The sequence below is a fragment of the Poecilia formosa genome, unplaced genomic scaffold, assembly GCF_000485575.1.
Source record: "Poecilia formosa unplaced genomic scaffold, Poecilia_formosa-5.1.2 Scaffold352, whole genome shotgun sequence".
In the NCBI taxonomy this organism is placed as follows: Eukaryota; Metazoa; Chordata; class Actinopteri; order Cyprinodontiformes; family Poeciliidae; genus Poecilia; species Poecilia formosa.
In genome coordinates, this window is record NW_006800291.1 from 709,151 (window position 1) to 730,926 (window position 21,776).

Consider the following 21,776-nt stretch of genomic DNA (forward strand, 5'->3'; position numbering starts at 1 on the left):
CTCCTTCAATCACTGCTCCTCCGCAGCTCTGATTGGCTCAGCAATGTAACGTGATCCTTTGCAGCAAGTGATGGCAAAGCGGGGCGTCATCACGACTTTACACAAGTGTGTCTTTACCTCCGCGGCAGAGGCTCCGCCGAACCCCTGGGGTTCGATCGAACCCAGGTTAAGAACCACTGCGCTAGAGTAACAAAGAGAATGCAAATGAAAGCCACACTTTTCAGATTTTTATTTTATTGTTTTAAATGAAAATACTGTATTATTTTCTAGGGTTGAAACCATTAATCAAATTAATCATGATGAAAAGATTATTGAAATAATCCTCAACTAATTTGGTAATCGATTAATTGTTAACTGGAGTAAACAGATTCAGAAAAAGGCTGGAAGAACAAAATACTCAGAGCTGTAGTTAAACCAAAACTGTTTAAAAGTCTGCATTTAAGTTTGCATTTAAGATAAAAATTAAATTCTATAAATATGTTCTGCCCAGAACACCCACACTTTAATCTTCACCTGGTTCAAATGATGTAATAAATAAAATGTTATTAAATGGTTCATGTTAAGTTCAGCAGAAATGTCTTAAATTTCACATGTTGATGTAAGAAATATATTTTATCTGCAGATGCATCCTGCTACAAATGATCAATCAGAAACTAAAGGAATGCTGCATTGTTGCATTTTAAGCAATAAAATGTTTCATTTGTCATTAAAAAGGACTTTAATTATTTCTTGATATCTATCTTTTAATGCATAATATTACATAAAATAAGCTTGACCCGAGATAGAAAATCTGCACCAAATTTTTTTTATTGGATTACCTGATCAACCAAAATAATTTTTACTAAAATAGTCATTAGTTCTAGCCTTATTATTTTCCTTTTATTTATGATGATCTGTCACATAAAGTTTCAGGAAAATGCAATGAAGTTTGTGTCTGTAACGGGACAAAATGTCGGGAAAAGAAAACAAAGGGTGAGAACACTTTTACAAGAGACAGTAATGACCTGAGGATGAACTTATGAAAATATTAGGGAAGCTCCGATCAGGTTTTTTACTGCCGATTCCGATACCGATCACTCATGAGGGCCGATCACTGCCGGTCACCGATCTTTGGCCATCACCTGAATTGGCTGTTAATTTTTTGTGTTATGTATAAATGCTACTATGTGATCTGGCAAAATCGAAAAAATGATCTGGTAATAAATTCACCTAACTTAGACATAAACATGCAAAATATTTGCAGACACAATACAACAGCTATTCAGTCAAAAGGAAAACTGAAAAACCTGCAATCAGTAAAACAATATTTAACAGTAAGGCTCTCAGTACCATAAATTATACATGAGTCAAATAAATCTCACAACACTGTCTATATCAAATAATGTCAAGTAAAAAAGAAACATTCATTCAAAGTCAAATGCAGGTTGCATGAAAATAAACAATCCTTAATTACAAAATCAAAACTTCCTGTGAGCATGGCTAGCTGATTAATGCTGGTTCTGATTGGTGGGTTCTGACCGAGCTGAGTAATTCTGCAGAACACATGGAGGAGGCAGAACAGATCGACTATTTTTCCAGAGGTTATCTGTCTTATGTTAGGACATAGAGAAAGTTTTAATACATATGTAAAATATTGTGTTAGTTTAAGTTAGAGGCTGCAGCTTTAAGCAGACATTCGGTGTGAGAGTTCACTGCAGGTGGAGCAGCTGCACACTGTAATAGAAAATTTCGTTTTCAGTCTTATTTCATTCTTGAAGGAACTGATGATACTTTTTACCATTTATTTACTGATTATATCTGCTTTGTTTTTGTATTTCTGCAAGATGTGTTTGTCCATTAAATAAGTTTGCAGATAATGTTTAGATGTTTCCGCAGCCGTGATAGCAGAAGAGACCTGAAGACATCTTGGGTAAAATGCTTGATCTGATAATTGTCTTAAAGGACTGAGGACCCTGTTTGACCTGACCCCATGAACTGACAAAGAAGTGTTAGAAGTTCCTCCTGAAATCCTTATCAGCTCTCCATCCTGCCATAAAATCATCTCCTCCAAGAGGTGAGAGATAGTTCATGAAGAGGGGGTCAGGGTGTCTCTGTGGCCATCTGGCTGTAGAGATAACATCAGACTTTGGGTGGGTCTTTGTCTTGCTGTGACTATATAACGATGTGATGCGTGTTGCTTGGGGCTCTTCTCCTGACTGCGCTCAGTGAGAAGGGTCTTCGAACGCTTTTGCCTTCGAATAAAGAAACTTAAAGACAAAGATTAATCTTTCTCTTATTATTGAAACAGATTCTCATTCCTTGATAATGAAATTTCCATAACATTCTGGTGTCAGAAATGGGATCCAGCGTGTCAGGAGATCGTGGGCGACATGAGACCGGATGTATTGGCCAACCTGAGGAGTTTGTCTTCAGTCCACCTCTAATGAGGGGAATCTGAGGTCTCGTCTCCACGGCTGCTGACCGCCTGGATCCGTAAAGGACCTTAGTGATCTCCATCAGGTGAGAACTGTTTCATGATTATTACTGGGTTTGACTCGGACGGCTGTGATCCTGTGAGAAACTCCAAAGGGGAGTTAGGTTCAACTCAAAGGGAGTTTGGAAAAAATTTTTATCACAAAGGGTGATAAAAAAGGGTGGTTCTTAGCACTTCTACACCTTAAGGAATGAAGGCCAGAGGAGAGACGTCTCCCTGAAAGGTTAAAATGGGATCTAGATCTTCAAAAGGTTCACAGCAGTCTGACTGTGAACCAAGTATGACAATAAGAAATACGGGGAAGGATGTTTGAGTGTGAAGACCAGTCGGGATGAGTGAAGAATTTTGAAATGAAGTGGGAGAAAGAGGAAAAGAAAAGCAGGTTAAGATAGAAATGTTGGAAAGAAAGGATGATAAATGTATGAGTTTGTGGATGGAAGAAGCAAGATGTAGAGAAAAGAAAAAGATAAGTCCTGGTATGCCAGGGGAAAGATTTTAAGCGGAGCAGTAACAGGGTGCAAAGAAAATAATAAATGGTATTGTGTTCCCTTGAATGGACATCCGGGGAGGTTGACAAGCAGTGTTAAGGTACCGACCTGGACATTATCCAGCCTCATACCTCACTTAGGCTTTAATGAGAAGAGGGCTGCTTGTTGGGTTCTACGGCTCCAGCACTGGGATCATTGTTATCTGGTGAGATAACTAAGACTAATGGAATAACTTAAAACATAAATTGTGAAATCTAACATTTGCTTTTAAACCTTAGGGTTTAGTTTGGAACCAGGTTATGGAAGAAATGGGTTTAAATGGTTCCAGGGAATCATCTCCTCCTCAGGCTGAAATGTTTGAGTTCATGAAAGACGTTACAGACCTTAATATGATTTATGTTTATGTGTTTGAATAAGTAAATTATTTATGAGTTCTTAAATTTTTGGAGAAAAAATAGGTGGCTAAAAACTATATAAGAAAAAACAAATCTAATGGACTTTCATTTCTTTTTCCTTTTCCCTCTGTCTGAGCCTCACTGCAGTGCATCTGACCTCTGACATCAACTCCTCAAACTTGTCGTCCTATGGACTAGATGATATCCCTCTCACATTACTAACTGATAAAAGTGATCAACAAGATCCACAAGATCAAGAAGATCTACATCACCTCCAGGCACTGAAGTGTCTGCTGACATCTGGGAACTGATGACTGATGGAACCTTCTCATGCAGGAGACTACCATGAGAAAACTCATGAGGTCTCTTGCTGGACATTCGGATTGGAAATGGTGCTCTGCAGCATATGGATGATGGTGGCAACCTACTGACCCATGGCTACAGCTGCTCTGGGGGAAGTCTGACAGAAGCCAGAGACTCTGACCATCACAAGCAGGCAAGACAAGTGAAATGTCTTGGCCAAGGACACAACAACAGAGGCGGATGGAGCAGGAATTGAATCAACAATAAAGGCTCGGGGAAAATCCTTTCAGCATTGCAAGCATCATCCCACCATCGTGGGAAGGAAAATATTTTATTCAGAGACGTGAGGAGAAGATGACACCACACTGAACTGTTTGAAGCTTGTTTCATTTGTGGACAATATGGACATTGGCTGAGGGACAGTGTGGACAACCCAAAGATCAAACACCAGAACCAGTTAGACTGACAAGAAGCTGGAGGAGGAGAGAAGGGGGAGGATTACGCTGCAGCGACGCCAGCAGCAGGAGGGCGAATGAGAGAGACGAGACATTCAAGATAAGTTATGCACACACTGCCACTGCAATGAAGAATGCTTGCTTACTAACCTGTTCACATATAGGAATGTCTCAATAGATGTCTTAATGCTCAATATTAGAGAAGTTCTCTAAGCTTGTACTGATTACCTCTGAGTCCTGAACAATAGCCATAGATTAGGTAACTGAAGTGAAACTGAAAACATTTAAGTTCTGCAATGAGCTTATTAATTATGCCATGGAATTCCACCAAAAAACAAAAAAATCAAACAAACAAACAAACAAAAAAAACAAACATTGAACATTATAACTGAATTATGGGTTTTAGAGATATAATATGGGATGTTTTGGAAAATAGTCACCTTGAAGGTTCAGATTATGTTGAAATAAATTATTCTGTTTGTTTTGTTTGTTTCCTTTTAAGAGAAAAAGGGCAATTAAAAAAAACTAGTAATGGAAAATAAAAATGTTATCAGTGAGAATTATTGAATTACAGTCCTGAAAAAAGTAAATGAATAAATAAATAAAATGTTCCAGACTATTTCTAAGTTTTGGAAACCAGCTGACAGTTTTTTTTAGCTTGAAGGAATTTGTTTGAAATTAAAATATATCTTTTTAAGTGTTGAAGATTATTCATATAGCATAAAATGTGTGTTTGCCTTTGAGTTGAACAGTTAAATTAGATTTTAACATTATAACAGAAAATGAAGTTTATTAAAATTGGTGAAATGTTTCAGCAACAGAAAATTGATTAGTTTATTGCAGAATCCAAAAACATATGTTGATATATCTTTTTTGAATGTGGACATATCCCTAAATATGATCCTGAAGATTAGAGACCAAGCAAATCATTCAAAAAATATAGTTAAAGGAAAATTGGAAAATTTATGAAACTGCAGTACAAATTGATTATTAAAATTTGAGGAAAGAAACAAATTGAGGACTGACTGAACATTTTTTGACTGACTGCAAATCTGACCACTTTGTATCTTTTGTGTCTGTTTCCATGTTGAAGTGAATGAGTGTGTGATTGTGCGTTCAAAGTGATTTTTTTAGAGTAAAAGTTTGACACTGTTTGACAACTTTTAAGTTTTTGAGGAAATGTTACATTAGAGGATTTGAGATTTTAGTTGTCTTCAGGATGGTCATTTTTATGTGGGAAGATTTGTTATTTTGAAGGCTTTCCTTTCCTCTTCAACGAATATGAAGGACTTTTTAACTTATAATAAATCTTTTGGACTCTCGGGGCAGAGCGAGCCTTCTGTGATCTTAAAAGGTCTCATTCTTGGGTGACAGTTCTTGCATTTCTAGACCTTGAAAAAATTGTTTGTTCACGGGGTAGAAAAAAGGAATCTCTTGATAACCTTGGTCTAAGTGAAGATTCTGTTTTCCAGCAGTATGTAAATGACTTCCTGATCTGCAGGACTAATAAGGAACAATGTAGGGAGGACACCTTTAAAACTGCTCTTTTAAGGGTCATAAGGCTTCTCGTTGAAGCCGCAGTGTGCAAAGGTACAGGTGACTTTACTGGGTCATGTCATCTTAAAAATAATCAGTCGCTATCTTTTTAGCAAGCTGCTCCCAGACCACAGACCCAGGGCAAATGATACCACTCTTAGGAACCAATCTTAATGAGGACTTTTCCTTCTTACTACTTAAACCTTGAGGCTCCACTTTTTTCTCTAATCAATGGGTGTGGCCTCACAGCTTACAGTGCTATTGCCTGACTACTGAAAGCGGGAGAAGAGTTGAGGTGTTGAAAAGGGCACTACTTAGTGTTCCTGCTTTGGTTCTGCTTGACCCTGATAAGTCTGTGTGAAAATGGTGGAAGTGGAAGAGGGAGTTCATGTAATCTGCTGCAATCTCACAGTGACAAACTTTGTTACTCTTCTAAACTTGGTCCAGTTGCAGCAGGGCTTCCCTGATTTTCTTGGACCTGTGAATGCAGCTGGAAAGTTGTTCTGGCCTCACAGAACATTGTGGACTGCAGCACCTTGATTGTTATGTGCTGGAGTCTGTAACTATCATCCTGCTTGAACATGAAATATCATTCCCTTTTGCAGCATGCTGACTTTGTTTCTCATTGATATTATTGGACATGCTAAACAGTACAGGTAAACGTTGTACTGTGTTGAATCCAGCCATGCTGCTGCCAACAGAGGAGGATGGGAGCCACATGACTGCTCCTCTGTTTTAGACATTGTCTGTACGCTGCGACCTGACTTAACAGACATGCCTCTTGCTAACCCTGACTTTGTTTTCTTTGTGGATGGTTTCTCCTTCAGATCAGATACCGGGATAAATCGTGTGGGCTATGCTGTGTGTACTAAATTTGAAATAGTTTCTTCTGGGCAGCTTCCGCTACACTTTTCAGCACAGACAGCTGAGCTTGTGGCACTAACAGAAGCATGTAAATTGGCAAAAGGCAAACGTTTCAAGATATGCATTTGAAATTGTTCATAATTTGGTAACATCGTTCCTTTTTGAAATCAGATGGGAAATTTATCTTAAATGCCACCCCGCTAGTAGAGTTATTAGATGCTATTCTGCTTCCCAAAGAAATAGCTGTTGTGAAATGCTCTGCCCACACAGGCTTCTCTGACTTTGTTTCTAGAGGGAATGCTGCTGCAAAGGCTGCTGCATTACAACCATTACATGTCTGCTCCATTAACCTTTGCCTGCCTTCACCTTCAGAGGTCACATTGCATGAAATGCAGTCCTTTTCAACTGATGCTGAGAAGCGTATTTGGAGGAAAGATCGATGTGTTTACACGGATGATGGGGAATGGTGTAGTTTGGATGGAAGACCATGCCTACCAAAACGTTTCTTTTCCTGGTTTCCTAAGTGGGCACATGGGTTAGATCATGTGTCGGGAAGCTGGAATGCTTGCAGCAGTAAAACAAAGACGGTATACAAGAATTTTTCCTGTGACAGCGGAAAAGTTTTTTTTGTAAGAGATGTCATATCTGTGTAGCTCGCAATTCAACTAGAACTTTAGTGACCCAACAAGCAGCACATCCACCTCCAGATTGACCATTTCAGCATTTGATGATGGATTTCATTGAACTAACACCTTCTGAAGGGAAAAGGTATTGCCTAGTGGTGGTAAATATGTTTTCCAAGGATGTTGAAGAGTAAAACAAAGCAGACAGCAGCGCTGTAGCAAAAGCTTTGTTGACAGAAATTATTCCTCGATGGGGAATACCTGATCTTATTTCAAGTGATAATGGAACACATTTTGTAAACCAGGCGTTAAAGACATAAGCACATTGTTTGGGTTTGAATTAAAGATAAACTGTGCGTATCATCCACAGTCAGGAGGAGCTGTGGAACGTGAGAATGGCACGCTTAAAAACAAATTGGCAAAATGTTGTGAAAAAACAGGGTTGTCCTGGCCAAAAGCTTTACCCTTGGTTTTGATGTACATGAGAATAAGGACTAGAGCGAGAGCTAATCTAAGCCCTTTTGAAATTTTGTTTGGTAGACCTGCAACAACTGGAGGAGAAACCAGCAAATATGTGAATACTAACTACTAATACCATGGGAAATAGTACGTTAGAATATTGTAAGTCTCTGTCACAGTCTCTCTGTCCCACCAGGCCGTGAAACCTGCCCTTCCTCCGGTGGCTGATAAACCTCTACACCCTTTTGAACCTGGTCAGTGGGTTTTGGTGAAGGGCACATGCAGACGGCACTGGAAGTCCAGATGGTGGTTGGGGCCTTATATCGTCCTGCTGACTGACAAGCCGCCTGGATTCACGCCAGCCAGTGCAAACTGCTCACCGCTGAACTACCTACATCTGAGGGTCCAGATGAAGACAACAGAACCCCCTCCTAAGGAGGGGTTTCCAACGACTGCTCACCTGTCTTAGTAACAGGGCGGCGTGAAGCGCAGAGCCACCCAGGAAGGGGCAGCAGGATTCCAGGATTTGCTTTTGTTTTTGTGGTGTTACGAAAGAAGAAACACCTAACAATAACCACTTTAGTTTGAGAAGCTGAATCCCTAAGGCAAGTAGGAAATAAAACTTCTGATGCCACAACATCACCTTTGGTTAGAATGAAGAGAAAAGCTAACCACGACATTGATCATCAAGGACCAGAAGAAAACACATGGTGAGGAATTGTGAAGACGGTGACAAGGAGAGTTACCAATTCCAGCTGTGTGTTTGTTCTATAATTCCATATTCTATTCCAACCAATCTGCTGTTGTTACCGGATTAGGATTGTGGCAGTAATTTGTAATTATTATGAAGAATGTTTATTTGGTTGAAAATGTGTGTTCCTTGACATCAGGAGTGAGGTCCCATAAGGAAATTGGGACATTTTCCAACTCGAACTAATGATACATGTGTAAAATCTGGGATGATTCATCAATTTCGGGGACAGGATCCTCCTCATCTAACTCCAGAAATATGTATCTTCCAACCATATGACATGGGTGTTCCTTTGGGAATTTCCAAAGGCTGTAAAAGTGTTTTGAAAGTCTCCTGTTCAGGTATGGGGCCTTGTGATGACTTAAAGCCATATGCAGCACAGGATGATCCTGGTATCCCTAACATGGTTTTATTTAATTTTACTACTTTTCCCAATTGTTCAAGGTTTAATGGAATTATTTCTGGTAAGACGATTACAAATGTTTGGGTTTCTTTGCCTAGCATGAAGGGGTATGAACAGAAAAATTCTGGTTCCTCCTGGAGTATGTGAGATTGTCTTGATTCAGGGGTTTGGACAGTGGGGGTGAGTAAATAGGAATGTTTTTTTTGGAGCGATTCTTATAAAAGATGATGGATAACACTCTTGTATGGACTAATGAGCGATGCGCAGCATTGCGGGATGTGGAACCACTGTGATGTGTTACCATGAGTGTAGTGCAAGAATACAACTTTTATGAAGACTATTTCTATTTATATGTTTACTTAAAACCTTTGGGGTGAAAATATTGATGGATTGGGAGGACATTTAGATTTTTTTATATGGAAATTTTCTTGGGAGTAAGTGATTATTTGGTAATCAAAAGGGTGGAATGTAATAGAAAATTTTGTTTTCAGTCTTATTTCATTCTTGAAGGAACTGATGATACTTTTTACCATTTATTTACTGATTATATCTGCTTTGTTTTTGTATTTCTGCAAGATGTGTTTGTCCATTAAATAAGTTTGCAGATAATGTTTAGATGTTTCCGCAGCCGTGATAGCAGAAGAGACCTGAAGACATCTTGGGTAAAATGCTTGATCTGATAATTGTCTTGAAGGGCTGATGTGTGAAATGTAGTTTGTACCCTGTTTGACCTGACCCCATGAACTGACAAAGAAGTGTTAGAAGTTCCTCCTGAAATCCTTATCAGCTCTCCATCCTGCCATAAAATCATCTCCTCCAAGAGGTGAGAGATAGTTCATGAGGAGGGGGTCAGGGTGTCTCTGTGGCCATCTGGCAGTAGAGATAACATCAGACTTTGGGAGGGTCTTTGTCTTGCTGTGACTATATAACGATGTGATGCGTGTTGCTCAGGGCTCTTCTCCTGACTGCGCTCAGTGAGAAGGGTCTTCGAACGCTTTTGCCTTCGAATAAAGAAACTTAAAGACTAAGATTAATCTTTCTCTTATTATTGAAACAGATTCTCATTCCTTGATAATGAAATTGCCATAACAACACACAGGCTGCGATGTGAGATGCAGGTGATAGGTTTAGGTGATCGGCAACAAGAGACAGTGATCCGCGATGACCTACCATACACTTTTTCATGGAAATCAGCTGATTATGATCAGTGGCTGATCAATTGGCACACCTCTAGAAAACATTAAATATATAGCTGGCCTTTCTAAAGCTGTTTTTTGAACTTTAAATTACTAGACACTAGACAGAATATTATATCTCATATGAAATGTCATTCCCTCATGTTTTTTCCTCACAACTAATTATGTTGTGGATTTTGGGGAAACAAGAAAATAATAAAGTGGGATCTGAATGATCCTTCTGCAGGAAACATAAAAATTAATAATAATAAAGTTCCTGTTATTTATTGATACTAAATGCTGTTTGACTACCAACTAACATTAGAGAGTTTCATTTAACTTATATGAGCAAAATCTGGTTTGTTTTAGAGGACACAAACTGAGCACTTGAAAATGAGTTTTGCTGTGGTTGTGAACATCTTCACCTCTCCCTCCTCCCTTGCGCAGCTCTTTGTCCTGGATGAAGCCAGCAAACATCTGTGTCTCCATGAAGAGCTGCAGGAACTGTCGGACTCCGCGTGAGGGGTGAGACTTGCGAAAGCTTTCTCTCTGCAGCTCCTTGGCTCCTCCGGCAGCCTCCACCATGTGCAGAGGATAGTGGCCCACCAGCTCCACAAAGAACCGGACAAAAGCCTCGGACAGCAGGGCGCTCAGGTCGGCCGGACACTCTGACGGAGCAGACAGCAGCTTTAAACACTCCGCCAATAAACACAGCTACTTCATTAAAACAGCTAATAAATCTGTTACGTCCTCTTTATCACACTGCCCTCCAAATATACTTAAAAACCCTTCTGGTTTTCACACAACACAGGTCAATGTATCTTAAAGGGGCAGTATCATGTTTTGTCCAGGAACAATGTGTCATTTTATAAGACAATAAACTAACTGTTTACACCCAGTTTTTATAAAAATGCTGTAAATATCAAATATGACTTAAAGAAATGTGACTTGAAATTGGGCATCTGTCTCTTTAAGAAGCTCCTGCTCTTTCTGAAGCTTTGACTTCAGGAAGTCATCCCAACATGACTCCTCTATTAACCCTTTAACAACGTTTTTACCAGCATTTCATGGAGCAGTAGCTCCTATAATTAGCTCAGCAGTTCCACCAGATGTTTGCTAATTGCTGCTGGCTAGTCTGAAGGAGCTGAGTGGGAGGAGCTGTTGTGTGGGGCTGAAGCTCGGTAGCTTGGAAACTGCACCTCTGAGGAGGAGCTGCGTCTTAAAGGCGGGGCTAGATCCGACCAGGCGTTTTGCACTCTGTTTCCAGGATTATGTGAAGAATTAGCTTTTCACCACACAGCAATTAGCATGTAGGACATGAAACTACTTTAGGAAAACGTTAGTGCATTATGCGGAGTTAAACTACCAACAATGTGTAACTCAGAATTAGAATAGTTCTGTCAAAAACCACATTTCACTTTTCTTTGACTTCTTAGTTCTGCTTTCTGCCACATAAAACCTCAGAAAGCATTGAGGTTTGGTGACACAATGAGGAGGTAAAACAGTGAAGGTTAAACTGACCTCCACATGCGTCTCTGCTGTCCTGTCTCAGCATGTCCTCTCTGTCCTCCAGGACCTGCATCAGCGCCGCCTGAAGTTTGCTGGGCAGAATGCAATCTTCATCTCCGAGCTGCAGCACAGAGCAGGCAGACACTCACATCCAGTCTGCATCAGCCTCCATGGTGTTACTTTGAGCTTTAACACATTTACAGAGGCACTAACAAAAACATGCTTTTATTGGGGCCTGCCACAGCAAAGCATAGGAGAGCAATGCCTCTCTGCAATGCATGCACCTATTACTCTACACCTCAAAATAACTGCCGGTTCCTTTTCTCGGTTAATGCAGCTCATACTGCTGCATGCACCCCCACATGTGGCTGGATCTCAGCATGTGGGCTATTACTTCTGTTGGCATTTCGAGTAACCATGGTGACGTAATTAGCGAAAAACGAGCCAAATTCAAATCAAAATAAATTCTGTCACAGTTTTGTGGTGTCTGTCGCATTCGAAAAGAATTCAACCTGTGCTGTTCAGACTGTCGTGAAAAGATCAGATACAGGTCGTATTACGTCAAAAAAATCGGAATTGGATCACTTCAGGTTGCAGTGTGAATGCAGCCTTAGACTCAAAGCAGAGATAGAATTTTTTCTGCCCCTCTGTGTCTCACTCACAGATGGCAATTTTCAGAAGTGAAGGTTACTGCTATGATAATTGCTATCAATTACCATAGCAACAGAACACTGAGGAGGACAGAGATGTAGAAAACTACAGAGATGGCAAACACTCAGTTCCTACAGAGGAGGGCAGAGCTTCCAGTTAGAACTACAGAGACACCATCTTGGCAGAATACTTACTACAGAAAAGTATATATTTTATAATACATTTACCTTCAATGACAAAAAAAAAAAAATTTCTGCCCAATTCGCCAACTGCACAATTAGTAGTAAATAGTGTAAGATAAGAGAAAAAGAGCAGAAAAAAATCTTACTTTTTTTGAACAATAATATTTGTTGTTAATCTGTTGCTAAGAGATGAGCTCATTTTCTGGTAATCAAGAGCCACAAAGTAAACATGTGATTTCTCCTTTTGCAAAAGTAAAAATCAGAAGGCAGTGCATTAGCATTAGCACAAACACTGCTAATGTAGCTACAGCCCACATTAGCAGTTGCCTTTTCCCTAAAATAAGCTTTTTAGCTATTTTGTATTTATTAGCCATGTTTAGCACACTGAATGGAGGAAGTCAATGAAAGTCAACATGCTAGTTATACCCCATATGCCACTGGCAACATTTAGGCTAACATTAGCATTTTGGAAAATTTTAGCTTATACACAAATTTTAACATACTGAATGGAGTGAGTCCAACTACTCAACATACTTTTGACTCTCCACACGGCATTGAGTACATTGTAGCTTACTGTAGCATTGATGCTAATTTTTAGCATCAGAACACTGGGTTCCAACCGTCGGGCACACTTTGAGGCCCCGTTTAAATTTCTTCAGAAAGTTTCTAGTTTTATCTTTTTGTTTTTCATTCTACCTCATATTAAACTCATGGGCTCATTTTGTGCTTTTTTTTAATACTGTTTTTTTAATTATTAAAGATTTAAATATTTTACAAGCTATGACCTTATATCACATCTATGGGACAATCTGACAGAAATTTTAAACCATCAATTCATACCTGCTAATGTGTTGGCCCACCTATTAACGTTCCGTAATTTGCATGTGGGAAAGATTTTATATTATTTTTTAAATAGGGCATCAAAACTATTGTCCTAAATCTGGTCCTGCTTTGGAGAGCACAGCTTGAATTGGAGCTGCACCAATTTCAGTTTTCTGGCTGATCTTTAAAAAACCTGATCTGCCGAGTTTGGCCGATAATTACTTTTTTGAGTGAAATGTTGCTAAATATAGAAGGAAAGTTGGTGAGTTGGCAGCAGTGGGGTGACTCTCGTTGGACATGACATGGTGGGCAGGGCTCACACTCTAGCCTCTCACTGTAAAGCAGAAGAGGACAGAGGCTGATGTTTAGACCTTTACTGAGGTAGAGAAGATCAGTTTCACATGCAAGTATTGGCCGATATCCCTAAATTAAAGAAATCTGGTTCGATAAATCGGTTCACCCTTAACTTGAATACTACATTCACCACAATGTGCGTGTGATTCTGGATGAATAATAATGGATGATTTGAAAATTGTTTTAAGTTCCAGTTTTAGATTTTAAAGTGTGTTTTCCAGAAAAACAGCAAAAGCACATCAGAACATTTACACAGAGTTACAGTCTTTTTCTCTAAGATTTTTTTAATGTAACAGGATTCAGAACAAACTAAAGTGTGAATGATATGTGGTAGATTGATTATGAAAATATTAGTGTGGTTTTGCTCTGGGCTCTTGTCCTGCATGCTTTTGTCACTTCCTTTGTCCCTAAAGCACTCCACCCAGCAGGCGACAAGTGGAGGCAAAGCCGCCTCTCCCACAGGAGCCACGCCCTCCTGCACTATTATCCCTGAGTGTACACACCTGTATGACAAACCTGTCAGCACACAGATCCACAATGAGAACCTGGGAAGACAACAGGAAGAAGGAACAACATTTACTTTACAGCTGAATCAATGGAGTTTAGATGAGTCAGAGCAACAGTGTGATTTTCTCATGTTGAAGCATAAAGAGGAAGCAGAGAGGAGATGAGGAGACCTCCAGCTGCTTTACCTCCTCGATGGGCAGCTCCAGCACCTCTGGCAAACACGGAGCCAGCACACCAATGAGGAACGGTGTGGGAGAGCAGCTGATGTCCAGCATGCTGGCTGGTAACACTGGGACAAATGTGTGCTGCCAGGTGAAGGGGTAAAGCAGCGCCAGCACGGCGTGGCCACACCTGGACAGCACACTGAGAGCAAAACGGTTTACAACATGAGATACATCTGGACGGCTGACTCACTGACTCAGGAGAATGAAACTGTGAAAAAAACTTCCTATATAAGCTCAACACATTTTGGGACCCAAATGATGTAGTAGTGATATGTTAGCTGGGATACCAGTAACTAATCTAGAAGTCATGATGCTGTGGCTGCTGGGATGTTTTGGTTCAATTTACTCCTAAAGACTTGAAGCTTAAAGAATATTGATGAATTTAATCAAAAATCCATCAAATGTCCTAAATCCCAGCAAACAGATGTTTAATATCACAACAAGCTGCTCTCTGTTCTGAACCAGCAGCTTTGGAAAAAAAACAGAGTTAAAACAATTTTTACGTCAAGATTTATTATCACCACATGATAAAATACCAACGCTGCTAAAGAGCTGAGTCAGAACAGGAGTTTATGGGTTCAGAGGGAAATGAAAAGAATTCCCAAAGCTATGCAGGTTGCTAACTGTCAGCATGATGATGTTACTTACCTGAGTTTATCAGCAACAAAGATGACTCTCCTCTCCAGCAGGAGGGAAGCGAACACCTGCAGGAGTTTCCCCACACTGAGACACTGCAGCAGACTGTCAAAGTCCACATGCTCCAGCCTGGAGTCCACGGGTCGGCACAGAGTCAGAACCTGCAGCAGAACAAACCACTAAGCTTCGAGTTGCAGCCGACACGTCAGAGTGCTGAACAAGTTACAGCACTGCCTTTAGTCATTTTGTTCCTGGCAGTGACGGAGCAGGCTACAGCTGACTGTTAACATGTCAACAACAACAACTCCAAACGGTCTGAGGAGGGGGCGTAGCTACGAGCCACACGGCTGCTGATCAGGACTTTCTGTTTCTGTGCCGGGGGTTACCTCATTCCCAGAGCCAGGCAGGAAGCTCTTGACAGTGACGGTGCGTCCGGGGGCCGGGAACGGGGCCTCCATCACGCTGCGCATGAACGTATAAACCAGTGGCGGAGAAATCTCTCTGCGCCGCTCCACCTCCTCCAGGATCTGGACAGACACACAGACACAACGCTCCCTGTGAGTCCAGGAGGAACACACCTCATCAAACAACCCGCTGTCCTTCAAGCCCAACTACAGGACAGGTCAGAGGTCAAACTCATTTCATAGCCACTATCCTCTTCACTTCTTCTGCTGAAGCTTCTGAAGCAGAGACGTGAGCAGATTTACGGCACCTTGTAAAAGTATTTCCCCCTGCTGGAGACTTTTCCACTTTCTGTCACATTCCAGCCACAAACATCCATGTATGCAGACTAAAACCTTCTGACCATCATTCCTCTTTCTAAGTACTTTGCCTGGTTCATTTGGACTGTGTGGAAGTGAACATCAACATTAATCTGATAAAAATGATTTCTTATTTAAATATTTTTTATACAATATTAAAAATACACCAAAAGATGCAAAGAAACAAATAATTCAATTTTAATGCAATAGCAGCAATTCTTCAGTTTATGATTGATCATTTGTAGTAAATGAAGCAATTAAAATATTTCTAACATGTGAGAAGCCTTAGTGCTGGACTGAACATCAGTACAATGCAGAGCTGATTATTCTGTGGATTATTAATAGTAGCAGAAGTTGCTCTGGAGGAGATTTTTTTAGCAGAATTTGAACAAAGTGAAGCTAAATCTGTCACCTGAAGAGTTCAGGGTAGAACATTTTACAGACAAAGGTTTTATGTTGTATTCAAAATGTATAGTTTTTTTTTTATTATAAAGTTTTGGTTTAATTACTGCTCTGAGACCTTTTGAGTCTGTTTACTTAAATGATCAATTAATTGATTACTAAATTAGGTGATGATTTTTTTTGAATAATCGATTAATCCCGTTAATCGTTTCAGTCCTAGTTAACATCAGTGTTCAATTGTTGCTGCACATTCTAAAGACCTAAACTTTGACTGGGCCATTCTGACATACAACAATCCACGCATCTAATTTAATCTGTAGTTCTGACTAGATGTTTAAGGTTCTTCTGCTGACAAAATACACTGAAGTATTTGGTTGTGTTGTGACAAAATGCAGAAAACAGGATTTAAACTGCACTCAGTGAGTGACTTTACCTTAGCAAACAGGTTGAAACAGCCCAACTTGCTGACAATGCAGTGCACCTCAGGAAGCCGCTTCCCCTTTCCACTGGGCTTGAAAACAGAAAGTTGCACAAGTCAGACAGCAGAGCACAGCAGACATGTTTCACACACAAGACACAAACCTGCCAGTTTCTGCTTCCCTTTATACCAAACTTTACAAACCAAACTACAGCTTTACAGCCAACAGCAGATTTAAACTCTGCATATCGATAACATCGCTCCACCTGAGATAAAACTCTGATTAATTTGACAAATAATAACAGATGGGTTTGAGACGCCGCACTAAACAAGACAACACCAAGCAGAGAAGGAAGCTGCGACATTCCTTCTGCTGTGCGTCACGGGTTCAGAGGTAGCTGGAGTGTGATTCCTCAGAGATAGTGAATAATGACGCGGTGAACTGCCAGGTCACGCACAGTCAAATGAGCCAATAACTCCCATCCAGATGTCAGCTCACGTCCTCACTCACCAGGATCTTACGGCAGTAACAAAACCAGCGACTCCCGTCTTCTCCGGTGAGGACAAAAGAGAACGTCTCACTGGAAATGAAACCGGAAAAATCAGGAATCAAATCAAATCAAATTTTATTTGTATAGCACATTTCAGCAGCAAGGCATTTCAAAGTGCTTTACATAAGTTTAAACAGTGAGAAAGAAAAATAAAAAGAAAGTAATAAAAAGATAAAAAGAAAAGATAAAATCATTCTGTTGGACTTCCTGTCCATTCAAGTTATATGATCTACGCAGACCTTCCATTTCTTAACACGGGTATTAGCCAGGCCCCGCAGCCTAACAGGACAAGGCCTCCAGCCTTGCAGCACCAGGCTCCGTCCGCCTGTTTCGCGAAAATTTTGCGAAAAAAGGCGGACAAGTAAATCCAACAATGAATGTAGCTACAGCCAAATGAGAGCACCAAATATTAAGATAATTAATAATAACTATTTTGTTTTTGAACGTTTTAAGTGAGGGTGTGAAAGTGCGGCTCTGGCCCCAGCTTTGCTTCACCAGACCGGTGATGGTGATGCGCTTAAAACAAATTTAAAACAAATTCAAATAGTCTTAAAACTGGAGCAACAACACAAACTATTCATCTTTTATCAACTACATGTTTTGTAGTTGATAAAAGATTACGATTAAAACCGAAAGTTTTAATCGTAATGAATTGATTAATTAAATAATTGCTAATTTAGTAATTGATTGTTAACTGGAGTATACAGACTAAAAAATAGGCCATTTTACTGAAGCAACAACACACACAATTAAGTCACAACAGTGCAAAAATATTCACATTTTATTGCATTCTAGGCACTAAATGGTTTATTTTCTTATTTAAAAAGGAAAATTAATTACCATATTTCCGCACTATAAGGCACACCGGATTATAAGGCGCATAGAATAAACGCTACAGTAGAGGGTGGAGTTAAGTTATGCATCCACTAGATGGAGCTGCGCTAACGGGAATGTCAACAAAACAGTTTGACTCCGGTCGGCGAGGAGAGCCTTCCGCGACTGGGCCGGGGCGTGGCTGGACGATGGTCACCCTTCTCTGTTCGCGGACAGCATGTTGGTGGAGAACGTGGTGCTAAGTGACCTGCAGATGACCTGATTCTAGACGGTCGGTAGGTAGATAGGTCAGTCAAACTTTATTAATAGATTACAAACCAGCGTTCTGACAACTATCCCAGCATGCATCGCACACTTCTTCTTCTACGGGTGAAAATGAAGTCTGGCCCTGCTTACCGTAGTTGCTAGACCTGTTGTGGCTCAATATTGGTCCATATATAAAGCGCGCTGTCGGCTTTTGAGGAAATTGAAGGTTTTTAGGTGCGCTTTATAGTGCGGAAAATACGGTATTAGAATCTTTTAATGTATTTCTAATATCCCATTAAAAAAGGCTTAAGTGGTTAAATAAAAATAATTTGCCGCATGTGCCAATTTTTTTATGCAATTAATCAGTTAATCGACAGATCGACCTCTAAAATGACATAACTTATTCGTGCTAGGATGTTTCATCAAAATATTGTGCATTTAATTTGTTTTTATTATTTTTGCATTTTTTTATAAGAAGAGATAAAAAAATATTTTTATAGCCCACAGCTACTTTTAACTTTATATCTGTGAAGTTAAAAGTCCTATTACAAAAAGTTTGGACACCCTGGTTTTAATCCATGAAAACTGAGATGAATTTAGGGATTAGAGCTGACAGCCAAAGTCATAAACAGAAAAGAGGGGATCTAATAATACACGTAACATGGAACAGAAACAACAGAAGGCATTTAAACCACATTATATAATAACAAATGAAGGCATTAGCTTTGAGATGCTAAAAGAAATCACTAAAGTGTTTTTATTACCATTGCGCCCCTGTTGTTTTAGGATTTGTGTTTGACTGAGTGTCGCTGCGGTGCAGCAGCTGACCTGGGTGTGTGTGCAGATGGCTTCCAGTCCTGTGGATCCGGGAAGCAGAACTTGGGAATCATGTTGAGTTGATCCTCAGCTTCTCTGGAGAGACGGGACGACTTTTCAAACTGAAATGAAACGGCTGCAGGTCAGAGGAGCCACAGCTTTCACTGAAGAAACAATCAATAGAAATGATTGTTTTCAAAATAATTTTAACTGTTTGAAATGATTTATCATTATACCAATAGCCATACATATGGCTGGTTACCATCAACAAGTCCACTGTTAAATCATGAAATTTTATGATTTGGTTAATTAAAATAACACAATTAAAGTTCAGAGGTAAATTAAGTTTATTGCCTGTGCAAAGATTCTTCACATTATGTGAATCCAAATATGATTTGGACACATTTTTAACTTCACCAAATAACAAGCTAAAAATCTAATAAAGAGGTATTTTTCTGCTGTTGGAATTAAATTATGGAAAGATGCAGCATCGACTGATGAGCTTCTAGTTCATTATGGGTTTTCAAAGGAAATGTTTAAAAAAATATTTCAGGGTTACGAGAGTAAATAACGTTTAGTTTTTTTCATATATTGTAATGATTTGATGTGCAGGAAGGACAAGCATCAGCCTGGTGCTTCTGCCTGCACATTTCAGTCCAGCTGTTCACATTGTTGTAATGTTCAGAGGTTTTTATTTGATGACTGACTGAATAAATAAATCAATCAAAATATAAAAATAGCTGAAAGTTAAAACTGATTATACTGACTGGGATGAAAAGATGCTGATTTTAGAGTGAAGTAAATGAGTAGACAAAGCTCGTAACATTTACTGACTCATGCCAGTGTGGGAAATTCCCCTTCCAATCATAAAACAAAATCATCTTAAGATGCAAACAACAGATTCCATTCACTTAAGGCAATTAAAGCACATTTAGGTTGTCAGAAGAGCAGGGTAATGTTACGGTAAAGGCTCCCTCTAACCATTTTTGGAAACTGCTGAGTAATTTCAGGGGAGTACGTGTTTCCTGTGGTGGTTTTCCGTAGCGACACGACCACGAAGATCTGGAAGAGCTGCTGCTTCTGCTGCTGTAGCTGGATCAGGTCCCTCTCCAGGGTGCGATACCCGGGCCGTCGCCTCAGTGTGGACTGGATGTAAACAGACCTTCCTGCTGAACACATGGAGCGATCATGTGCTAATGCAAAGGAATGCATTTCACCAAGGCTCGTTTACGGAAAGAGAACTGTCCACGTTCTTCATTCCGTTCACACTTCAGTGAGTAATTCTTTCAGACATAAGAGTTGTGAACTCCAAACAGAAACCTTTTATTTTACTGCTGATACCTTCAGTGTTGTCTTCTGGATCGCTCTCCGTCCCGCTGGCCTCCTCTGCTGCCAAGAGGAGCAAACATTAGTCAGCAGGACGGGAATGAAAAGCCTCGACAAGTCATAATCACATGAAGACAGTAAGTCTTTGTTTGATAATCATTAGCCTGGCCCTTCTCCTGCTGGCCTTAAGTTAGTACATTATCAGAAGCTGGGTATTTCCAGCAAGAAGCTCACTTTAATCTCCCTGATGAGAGGTTCTGTTTCGGCTCTTACCTCGTGCAAAGGGCCCTTGGTTCTTCACTCTTTTTCTGCCTCGTTTGTCATCAAAAATGGTCTCAATCTTGGCGATATACTGTGGAAAAATGCAAATACGCATGTATTTCACAGCCTCGTCCCTACAGAGTCACATCAGAGTCAGGGCTGTAAATTGATTAAAAATCTAATCAGATTAGTCACACTAGTGCTGTGATTAATCACAATTAAATGTTGCATTGTCTCAAACCAAACATATCAGTTTTCTTATTCAGGAAAGTTTGCAGAAGTTATTTTGTTTCAACTGTAGTTTAGAAATGTTAATTATAAACTTGTGATTTGGTGAAAGGATAATGTACACACTACCTTGGTTTTATCCAAACGTCCTAGCTTAAACAAGTATGTACACCCCTTTAAAGAAAACAGAAGCTGCAATGAACTGCCTGAATAAGTGTGACCAACCAAATACTTGGATGAATCACCTTTTTATTTCAAATTCTCAATTTATTCTTCTTGATGTCAATAAAGTGCAGTGAATCTTATTGAGTTTAAATAAAGCTCAGCTTATTTGCATAATTAGCCAAGTTAGGGTTTGATGAAGTATAAAAAAGATTTGAGAGAATGTGTGATAACAGTGACATCAGAAAACTGGATGAATGTCTACAAATAATAATAAAAAATAAAAAAACACAGAAAGCTGCCAGGGAGGCTGGGAATAAAGTTGAAGAGGTGCAGGAATTTAAAAAAAAAAACTTTCTCAAAGTTCCCAGTGTGGAATTATTCCTCAGATTAAAAATAAATTTTTGTGATTATGAATCAAATGAGAAGTAGGATTATAAACCCATCCCAAGGTTTGATTAAAAGCGTGAGGAAAAAGTAGCGGCTTATAGTCGGAAAAATACGGTACACAACCTTTATTATCTAAAAGTTTCTGCCAGTAAGCAGGAATGAAGAGGGGTTGTATAATTAGAGCGTCAGTCACTCCAAGTGCAAATTCAAATCAACAAAAGAAAACTTCACTAGAAGAAATGACCTGAAGTCCAGAAATTTCCTGAAACTGGGCTGTTCTTAGATAGATGTAGAGAAGTTTTCCATGGCTGAGAAGGGACAAGTACTGCAAAGTGAAGATGTGAAGTTTCTGACTCACATCTTGACATAATAACCTAATGCTGAACTGAGTTAAGCTACGTAGCAAGATTATTGATCCTTTTTAATAATTTTGTTAGATATGTACAGTTTTTCTGTATGGAAAAACTGGAATAGGTCCAGGGTTTCCCCCAGAAAACTTGCCAAGCCCGGTGGTCGGGGCGTTGAGGTGGTCCACCTTCTTTTTGTATTAAAAGATATTAAGTTGACAGGA

General features: G+C 39.7%; 1 protein-coding gene and 1 long non-coding RNA gene across 7 annotated transcripts in view; both read right to left on the reverse strand.

Annotated features, from left to right (window-relative positions):
• dennd2c (DENN/MADD domain containing 2C) overlaps nucleotides 1–21,776 on the reverse strand; it is a 29,879-nt gene that overhangs the window by 4,504 nt on the left and 3,599 nt on the right. For 2 of the 6 annotated variants that reach the window (XM_016661991.1, XM_007574448.2), the window contains exons 4-15: nucleotides 20,438–20,516; nucleotides 20,180–20,227; nucleotides 19,820–20,007; nucleotides 18,851–18,960; nucleotides 16,903–16,972; nucleotides 16,407–16,484; nucleotides 15,197–15,337; nucleotides 14,823–14,971; nucleotides 14,136–14,313; nucleotides 13,947–13,988; nucleotides 11,447–11,555; nucleotides 10,351–10,593 (exon numbers count right to left, since the gene is read on the reverse strand). In XM_016661991.1, the coding sequence (XP_016517477.1) occupies nucleotides 10,351–10,593; nucleotides 11,447–11,555; nucleotides 13,947–13,988; nucleotides 14,136–14,313; nucleotides 14,823–14,971; nucleotides 15,197–15,337; nucleotides 16,407–16,484; nucleotides 16,903–16,972; nucleotides 18,851–18,960; nucleotides 19,820–20,007; nucleotides 20,180–20,227; nucleotides 20,438–20,516 (1,435 nt within the window). Of the gene's footprint in view, nucleotides 1–1,064; nucleotides 1,172–10,350; nucleotides 10,594–11,446; nucleotides 11,556–13,946; nucleotides 13,989–14,135; nucleotides 14,314–14,822; nucleotides 14,972–15,196; nucleotides 15,338–16,406; nucleotides 16,485–16,902; nucleotides 16,973–18,850; nucleotides 18,961–19,819; nucleotides 20,008–20,179; nucleotides 20,228–20,437; nucleotides 20,517–21,776 lie in introns of those variants that run through there. The other 4 variants (XM_016661995.1, XM_016661993.1, XM_016661994.1 and 1 more) reach the window with 4 other exon arrangements.
• Nucleotides 1,576–2,268, reverse strand: LOC107833262 (uncharacterized). The gene is made up of 2 exons (XR_001658975.1): nucleotides 2,197–2,268; nucleotides 1,576–2,151 (listed from the first exon to the last, which is right to left on the reverse strand). It is a non-coding gene; the product is annotated as an uncharacterized LOC107833262 (long non-coding RNA).